Source organism: Atta colombica, unplaced genomic scaffold (genome assembly GCF_001594045.1).
Source record: "Atta colombica isolate Treedump-2 unplaced genomic scaffold, Acol1.0 scaffold297, whole genome shotgun sequence".
Taxonomy (NCBI): Eukaryota; Metazoa; Arthropoda; class Insecta; order Hymenoptera; family Formicidae; genus Atta; species Atta colombica.
This window is the reverse complement of record NW_017259400.1, coordinates 41952-51475: the sequence shown is the minus strand read 5'-3', so window position 1 is coordinate 51475 and position 9524 is coordinate 41952. Positions and strand designations below refer to the sequence as shown.

Here is a 9524-nt window from a genome sequence, read left to right as displayed (position 1 = left end):
ATATATATATATATATATAGAGCACATTCATACACTATACATAATGCTATTAAAGTGATAATATGTCATATATAAATGATTAAACATATGTATGTACATACACACAAAATGAAACAAGACACAAATAAAATTTTACTTTCAAATTTCTTTAAAATAAAGAAAGGCGAATTAAATAATTTTTTTAATTAAGATAGTACATTCGCGAAATGAAAACAGTCAGAATTTTTTGAAATTAAAACTACATATTGTATTATACTACAAGACTTTGACGATGTGCAATTACAATGAGATTGAATTCTGTTTCAATAAATACAAGCAATTAAAAACTTACTTTTTACGTGTCGCCTATACAAAAATTCATGAAAATGTTATATTTATTTTTTTAGAGTTTAAACTAGCAGTGATATATTAATAAAAAATGAGCATGCGATGAACATGAAATGAATATTGTAAAAAAATGTCATAATTTTTACCGTAATGTAATTTTCATAATTTTTTGGCATAATGTGACTATGTGTATCTGTATTCATTTTCTTTTCGCGTGTACATGCAGCTTTGGACATCATAGTCAAAAAAAAATTCTCTCTTATTGGAAGCCAATGAACATGATGGGACCAAACTTTTGGATGATATTGTTGCGAGTGTACTATCTTAAAAGATTATATGGTAATGTAACTTTGGTAATAGAGATATTGAAAAGTAGCTCTGAAACTTTTCTACATTTTTTGAAAATCTAGAACAGTAAAAAAAAGTTGAACTGAATGAAAAATATCCAGATTACAGACGAAGGCAAAAAAATATGATTGCTGACGAAGGATTAATTTAGAATCTGAATTCGATAAAGGTAATGCGCTTGTTGTACTTTCTACATAGTAGAAGATTATCTAATTAAAACTCGCTCAATTACGAACTGTAGTTTCTTATTAAATGCCTAAGTATTTCACTTCATTATTCTGCCTTCAATAACTTCTTTTCTTTTCTCTTGATAGGATTCTTTTTACAGTCACTATAAATATTATTGAGATCAAATGCAGCCTTTACATTGTCCTGAAAAATTAAAACAAATAAATAAGATAGAATTACTAATTAATAAGCTAGGAGGTTAACAAATTAAATATGAATAACGACGTACCAGCGAGAAAAGAAATTTAACAAGCTTCCCTTTATGATCCGCGTATGGACGTCGCTCTACTTCCTTGCCATCTTTAAAAAGTATTAATGTTGGTAGCTGCTTGCTCGTGCTGGCGTCACTGACATGATACTTTGCCGCAGCATCTGGATGTCTTCCAACATCTACTTTACCGAATTTGAAGTTCTCCAATGCGTATCTAAACCATAATTATTTTTAATGTCAGTAAACATATCAAATATTCTTTCGCGAAGAGAAAAAGATTAGATTATATAGTCGTTCAGCAGAATTTTGTATTTGCTGGAAATTTTCTTCGTTGGTATAGAGAACTATCCTGTAGATCTAAAAGTATATTTAAAAAGTTTATTTTTAAATATTTTTTTATATAAATTAATAATATTATCCAGCCTGATTATTTAATTGAAGAGTAAGATAGTAATATTTGGAAATTAATTATATTTAATATTTTATAAAGAGAAATAATTGAATAAATAATTAAAATTATGAATACAAATATATAATTAAATTAAATTAAATTAAGACATAATATAAAAATAATATTTTGCGAAGTAAATAAAATATAAATATAACGTGTAGAGAAATTAAAGATAATTCAATTATCAAAGAAAAGAAAATGTGCAATAGATGCAAAATAAACATTCTGCAAACTATAGTATATGTTTAATTAAATCACTTACTCTGCAGAGAGCTCAGAAAATATCGGTGCAAAGGTTACACAAGCTGGATTCCATGCAGTGTAAAATGCCACTAGCCAGACCATTCTGGTGTCACGTTGTAATTCCTCCTGCAATCCATTGGCTCCACGTAAATAGATGACGTTCTCAGGCCCTTGGTACATTGGTTCTGGCAGTACTAATGCAAATACTGCACACAAAGTGCTATTAGATCGCTTATGATACAATGGTCTATAATTCACGATGGTAAAGTGTTGGCCAACTGTTGTACTGTTTATGGGAAACAATTAAAATTAATTCTATCATATTCATGTATTCAGTTACATACATTAGATTTTCCATAAACGATAACAAGTTAGCCGACATTTTGTCTATCATGCTGCTGCCCATAGTCTTCTCTTACGTATAAAAATAAATGCATATAGAATGCCCATCCGCACGTCCGCGTAGAACCACAAGATCAAGTTTGCTCCTTTCGTATACATGAAACTGGACGTCAAATAATTTATCATGGTCACGCTGCCGGTCTTTCTTGTCCTTATCATAACAACAGTTATGAGGAAAAAGAGAATCTGTGTCTCCCTCTAAAAATATAAGTACTTGTTAAAATAATTAAATGTTAATTCTCATCTGCAATTATGAAAACCTACATTCTAGAATGTCCTGTTTAAAATATAAAATACAAGTAAATCTCTGTCTTGTGACGATTGATAAAGGAAAGTTCTAAGTTTTATCTACAATTTGGAATCTCATAGTGTCAATCATACAGATTGTACAATAAAAATATTCGCTTTGAGTTCAAATGCCTGATTGCACCAACATTACTTTAATTTTAAGTGAGGCTTAAAACTCTTTGTCTCTTTTTGAGCTTTAAAACAAGACAAAGAAAGTTTTAAGTTTCGCTTAAAATCAAAGTAATGTTAGCCTACCAGGCTTTATTGTTATAATCCAGAGTTAAACTCAGAATTGTATTATGTATAAAATATAATAATCTATATCTATGTGTATAGGGTATTCAAAAAAGATAATATCAAACTTTAGGAATATGTAGTACTTGTAAAAACAAATCGAAAAGTATATAATGTAAACTATTCGTACTATTTTATATACCATTTATTCAAATAATCTATGGATTATTAAAACCTTTATTCTTATCATTCATTCTTATCATATTCTTTATCATTACACTGGGCTTTTATTTTACATTTTTTATATTATTATTATCTGACTAAAGTCAGATAAATCAGTAATTGTAAAATTTAATCATTTTTTCTATATTATATTATCAAATTTATAATCTATAATTACTTATATATTGTCTACATGAAAAAGAATTCGTGTAGTACAACTCGTGTAGTACAATATAAACATTACAAAAAAATATATAAACATGATCTGGAATATATAAATATGACATGCAAGCATAACCTTGGTTAAAATCGCCGACAAATTAGCATCACTTACCCCATCGAATTCGCAGCCGTCTTGAGCAAATATATAATTACAGATTACAGGAAGGCGTTTGGCGATGATGTAGGAAACACTGAGGAGGATATTTATCAAATAGTATGGCTTCACGAGCAATCTTAGATCCTTTTTGAATGACATTTCGTACAGTCGAAATAAAAAGATAATTTGTATAATTAGTAGATTATACCTAAGAGGTATTTCGACTAATTAATGTTAAACAACGATTATTGTATGATCTGTCTCGCAGACGTCTCCCTCCTGGATAATTCCTAAAGATGAGCTCGCACTATCTCGCACACATAATGAGTTAGGTGTCGTCAGTGAAATTTATTCATGTTAACGAATGGAAGATATGGCTCTGCAATAAAAATGAAAAACGAGGCCACTGCAGACGCATCTAATTTCTGTGCATTATTCTGCGGCGAGCAATAATGTGTCAAGTTTTACTCATGGTAACTCACAGCAACTAATAGAAGATAGGTTCTACAATAAAGGACTGTTTACAATGAAGCTAGCAAGCGGAGCAAGTCGTAAGTCATAAGAAATTGACCAATCATAGTCGATTATTCTTCTCAGATTTAATTGTGATCGATCAATTCCTATGACTTTCTTACTATCATCAAAGTTTATTACAATTATCAACAGAGATCATAACTGTAGAGAAAAAATTGTAATTTTCCTACAATAATATAGGCTATTATAGCTTTACAAAGATACATATTTATTTATGTAACATTTGTGTAAAAAATTTTAAATTTAATAATGTATGAGCCAAATTTTTATGTAAATATAATAGCAAATTTATATCAATTGTCGATAATGTTAGTGTTCTTCATTACTTCCGAACTCTTTTCATATCGCCGAAAATTTGCCCAGGATTGAGTCTTTAATAGTATCTCTTTAGTTAATAGTAATCTTTAATCACCTCATCAGTGATTGTTGTAAAACAATCTTTTTTCGTAATTATCCACATATGAAAAAAATTAAATAAAAATTAATTAATTAATTAATTAATTAAAATTAATTATATTATGAACCAATCGTTTAAATATTAATTCTATAAAATCGGACTTTGATAATATCAGAATAGTGTATTGACGATGTGCTAACAATATTTTTTGACACCCTGTATATGATACATGTGCATTGATGCAATGTTTACATATGGCCAGTGTACCCATCAAAAAATCAAACATTAACAATGTGATAACATAATTACTCAGGGCAATTGCTACAAAAAATACAGTCCAATAGATCTAAATGATATTCTCCAGACAAACAAAATTCGCAATTTCTAATTGCTGATAGTTTTTGATTATAGTAACATTGAATTATTATCGCTGAATGACTCTATTCATTTGTGTAGCACAATAGTATTAACTTATTAATAGTATTAATATATTTTCTGCTTATCAGAGATATTTTCCCCTTTTATGTTATCTACTGTTACATATATAAATTAATGCTATTTAATGCTTCTGTAGATACCATACATCTCCAGAAGTTGTAGGCAGAAATTGCAAGATGAAGACAGTCAGCTTTATGAGAATTTTATTTCTCCTTGAAACTCGCTCGCTCATTAATGCAATTAACAAACGGAATCTTGGCACTCTTAACAATAATTATCCTGTGATAGTGATCACCTGGGATTACAAAGATGCAATGAAAAAAGGTACATTAATTTGAGATATTTAACTGTATTAACTTGTCAAGAGTGAAAGATATGCAATCTCTGCTAATTTAAAGATACTGTTACTTATTTAAGCATGGGATGTAATACATAATCAGAAGAGAAGTGCTCTGGACGCGATAGAAGAAGGATGTTCCCTGTGCGAGGAGCAACAATGTAGAAAGACGGTGGGATTTGGTGGCAGTCCAGATGAATCTGGAGAAACTACACTAGATGCTATGATTATGGATGGGTAAAGGCAATTGAAGCAACAAAAAAAGCAGCTTTCTTGTTTTATTAAACTATATTAGTAGTATATTCAAAAAAGGCATTTTTTTTTATAGGACAAAGATGGATGTAGGTGGAGTAGGAGGACTGCGGAATGTGAAGAATGCCATTTCGGTTGCTCGCAAAGTGTTGGAACACACAAAGCATTCCTTATTAGTTGGAAGCTTGGCTACAGATTTTGCTGTGAATATGGGATTCAAGCAGGAATCTTTACAAACGAATGAATCTAAGGAGATGTGGACACAGTGGAAGACAAACAAGTGTCAACCCAACTTTTGGAAGGTATTGAGAGAGAGGTCATTCTTATTCTTTCAGTACATTTTATTTTATGATTATTTCTATGATATATTTTTGCTGTATATATTTAGAATGTTATACCAAATCCAACAAGTAGCTGTGGACCATATTGCCCGAGCAACATAGAAGATGATAAAAACGTGTTAATAGGAAACGAGAAAAATCATGACACGATCGGTATACTCGCGATAGACTCACAGAGACGAGTAGCAGCTGGAACATCTACAAATGGCGCCAAGTATAAGATACCAGGTCGCGTTGGAGATTCTCCTATTGCAGGAGCTGGCGCATATGCCGATCAGGACGTTGGTGCAGCTGCCAGTACCGGCGACGGAGATATTATGATGCGATTTTTGCCGAGGTAATATTACATATTAATTGTCTTTCCAGCGAGAGACACAATGTAACACATTGATCATTTCATCTTTGTTTAACATGTTTAGCAAAGGATATTAGGGGTCGTTATTGTACTGTGTCATTTGTGTTTCTTATTGGAAAGTGTTCAGTAAATATATATTTTTTAGGTACATTTTAATGAACTAAAATATAAATTTATATGCATTCTATTTTGATCTTAATTTTCCTATTTTAATTTTCCTACTTAAATTTGTTAAATAAATAAAATTAATGTCTAATATAATATATTATATCTTAGCAATACAGTTGTTGAAATTGAGTATTTTTCAGCTTTCTAGCGGTAGAAGAAATGCGTAATGGTGCAGCGCCGAACATTGCTGCTAAGAAGGCAATAAGCAGAATCGCCCAACATTATCCTAATTTCTTCGGCGGAGTGATCGCGTTGAACAACAAAGGAGAATACGGAGCAGCGTGTAATGGAATGTTGGCGTTTCCTTATTATGTTGCAAATCCTATTTTAGGCCCTAAATTACATTTCGTTCAATGCAGCAATTATTCGCAATATGATGGATTCGATGAAACTTGTTAATTTGTACATCTATTCATACTTTAAAATGAATTATTCAAGCTTACCTTTATAATATAAGACTTAAGAATTTAAGATATAATCTTGTTACTCATGAACTTTAAACTACATTAAATTCGCTTTAAAAATATCGTGAAAAAACGTTGATGTAAACACGAACATCAATTGTCAATAAAAAAATCACATCAGTTGTAGCAATAATTGAAGAACAAGACCTTTTGCAAAATTTGCATATTAATTATAACAGAATTTAAAATAGGGGCCACAATGTAAGTAGAGTTCCACATTACTTTTTCTTTATTATGAGCTACTCGTCTAAATTCTAGTTTCATACGATTATTTTTGGTAGTACTTTGATGCGCTAATAATATCTTTTGGATATTTTGTATATGATCTATATGTGTAGGCTGTATATAGAAAAAAAAAATAGTCTAGATAGGTTTAGATATCTAGACCTATCTAGACATTGATGTTTGTCGAAATGATTTATTATGATTTTGTTGTTTTTTTTTACACATGTTATGTTTTTTACGTATATTATATCTTAGATCCGTTAAAATAGATAGATTGGGCAAACGATAAAGAAATTTGAAATAATAAACTGGAAACAGTAGAAATCATAGCGTTAGTGAGAGTAGTTAATTTCAATACGGAAAATTGTACGAGTGATAGACTTGGAATTGTGAGTAATAGTGAAATATCTCTGCGTAAAGAGAAACTGACGGAATTGTATAAAAGAATTTTTGATTTTTCTAACAAATATATTCATTTGGACAAAGACATGTATTCTTCAATTTATTATAAGGTTGATAAAACTTTTCTATGTCTCCTATTAACGTACTACACGTGCATTGGTATGTTTACATGGTTCAATGCATTTATTAGAAAATAGTTAGTAATGTAATAATCTAATTATATAATTACAATCTTTCAGATAATATGTAACAATCCAATACCTCTAGTGAGTACTTACCAGACAAAGAAATATTAGTAATAAATTATATTATCGCTAAGTGATTCTATCTTATAACACAATAGTATTTTATCAAATATATATTTTCAATTTATTAGAGTTTATATTTTCTTTTTATACTTTTTGTTGTACAATTTCATGTTATTTAATATCTCAAGCACTGTGCATCCGAGAAACTGTAGGAGCACGCCAGATTTACAAGATTTTGTTATTCCTTGAAGCTTGTTTCTTTATTAATCAATCAACGAACAAAATTCGCTATCGATAATAGCATTCTTTTGGTATTGCTCTCCTGGAAATTTAAAGAAGCAATTGTGAAAGGTACCTAATTGTGTCAATTCGTCAAGAATAAAAGATATGCGATTTAAAGGCACTTTGTTAATTATTATTTAAGCATAGGACTTTGTTAATTGTTATTTAAGTTTGTTAATTAATTATTAAAAACATTTTGTTAATTATTATTTAAGTATGGGACGTAGTATTTAATTAGAAGTGCTCTGAACGTAATAGAGGAAGAATGTTTCCTGAGCGAAGAACTGCAATGCAAAAGGGTTATGAGATTTTGGTGGTAATCTAGATGAATCTGGAGAAACTACGCTAAATGCTATGATTATGAATGGGTAATAAAGACAATTGATATAATAAAAGTAGTTTTCTTGTTTCATTAAACTGTACAGTAGTTACATTCAAAAAATGTATTCTTTTCGTCAGAATGTCGATGAATATAGGTGCAGTGAGAGGACTGCAGAAAAAGAAGAATGCCATTTCGATCGCTCGAAAGTAATGAAGTATTCGAAACATTCCCTACTAGAAATTTGGCTACGAATTTGCTATAAATATAGGATTCAATGAGTTTTTGCAAACGAACAAGGAGATATGGCATAGATGAAAGGCGAATAAGTCAATCAAACTTTTGGAAGGTATTGAGAAAGAAGTCAGCTCTTTCAGCTCATTTCATCTTATGATTATTTCTTAGATATTTCTTAGATTCTTGCTGTATCTAGAATGTCGTATCGAACCTAACAAATTGTGGATCACACGTGAGCGACATAGAAGATAATAAAAACATGCTAAAAGGGAGCAAGGAAAGTAATGTACAATCAGTACAGTCGTATAAATACAATCAGTATAGTCGCAACAGACACACAGGAATATCTAGCAGCCGGGATATCCACAAATGTCAATCATAAGATACCTGGTCAGATCAGGATGTCGGTCCGGCTGTCTGTACCGATGACGAAGATATTATGATGCGATTTTTGCCGAGGTAACATTATATTTTAATACAAACTTTTATTTTCCAGATATATTTTAATAAACTAAAATATAAATTCATACATTTTTTTATTTTACTCCTGACTTTCTTTAATTTTTTAAATTTGTTTGTTGTGTAGTAATTAAAAATTGATATCTAGTGTAACATATAGTATCTTAGCAATATAGCTGTTAAAATTAAATTGAATATTCTTTACAGTTTCCTAGCAGTGGAAGAAATACGTCGTGGAGTACATTCGTCGCAAGCTGCTAGTAATTGCGCGATTTTGAGAATCACTATCACAATATCATTATCCTAACTTTTTCGGTGGGATAGTCACGTTGAAACTGGAAGAATACAAAGCAGCATGTAACAAAAAATATATTTCCTTACACTTGCAAATCCCACTTTGAGTCCTAGGATACTTTAAGTTCCATGCAATAATCCGCAGTATTATAAGAATAACTTATCAAATTTTTCAATGATACTAAATAATGTATAGTACTCATTGTGAGCATTCTAATGATTATATAATGTAAATATATTCTAAAATTTACAAAAATTCTATAAAGTGAACTATATAGAAAAAGATTTTTTGTTCTATATGTACCTATGCACATCCATTTTGGACACCGCAATTTAACACGGATTCGTCAGTAATGATGTATGTACAAAGTGTTAATATGATTTTCTTATTTTATATATACAATATAGTTGTGTGCAAACGAAACTGTAGGCAATCATTTTGTAAGCAAATGAAACCCTAAATGAATGATGTGCGATAGATTTTTTTTATAAAATATAT

The 9524-nt window shown here is 30.1% G+C and overlaps 2 protein-coding genes and 1 pseudogene across 4 annotated transcripts; 2 read left to right on the top strand and 1 right to left on the bottom strand.

Moving 5' to 3' along the window:
- Positions 1 to 854: 854 nt before the first annotated feature.
- LOC108690172 (thioredoxin-related transmembrane protein 2 homolog) lies at positions 855 to 3764 on the bottom strand. Its single transcript, XM_018197336.1, has 5 exons — positions 3289 to 3764; positions 2228 to 2408; positions 1828 to 2014; positions 1133 to 1328; positions 855 to 1047 (listed from the first exon to the last, which is right to left on the bottom strand). The coding sequence occupies exons 1-5, from the start codon at positions 3430 to 3432 to the stop codon at positions 949 to 951; spliced, it is 807 nt and encodes a 268-aa protein (XP_018052825.1). The 5' UTR covers positions 3433 to 3764; the 3' UTR covers positions 855 to 948.
- A 414-nt stretch (positions 3765 to 4178) lies between these two features.
- LOC108690167 (N(4)-(Beta-N-acetylglucosaminyl)-L-asparaginase-like) lies at positions 4179 to 6749 on the top strand. Of its 3 annotated transcripts, none has more exons than XM_018197329.1 (6): positions 4179 to 4253; positions 4779 to 4966; positions 5060 to 5216; positions 5308 to 5533; positions 5620 to 5909; positions 6236 to 6749. In XM_018197329.1, exons 2-6 carry the CDS (start codon positions 4819 to 4821, stop codon positions 6492 to 6494), a joined length of 1080 nt encoding a protein of 359 aa, XP_018052818.1. In that variant the 5' UTR covers positions 4179 to 4253; positions 4779 to 4818; the 3' UTR covers positions 6495 to 6749. The 3 variants fall into 3 exon arrangements, with proteins under 3 accessions (XP_018052818.1, XP_018052820.1, XP_018052819.1); XM_018197331.1 differs by lacking the exon at positions 4179 to 4253 and adding an exon at positions 4398 to 4497; XM_018197330.1 differs by lacking the exon at positions 4179 to 4253 and having other exon boundaries at positions 4712 to 4966.
- A 523-nt stretch (positions 6750 to 7272) lies between these two features.
- Positions 7273 to 8248, top strand: LOC108690161 (annotated as a pseudogene).
- Positions 8249 to 9524: the final 1276 nt, after the last annotated feature.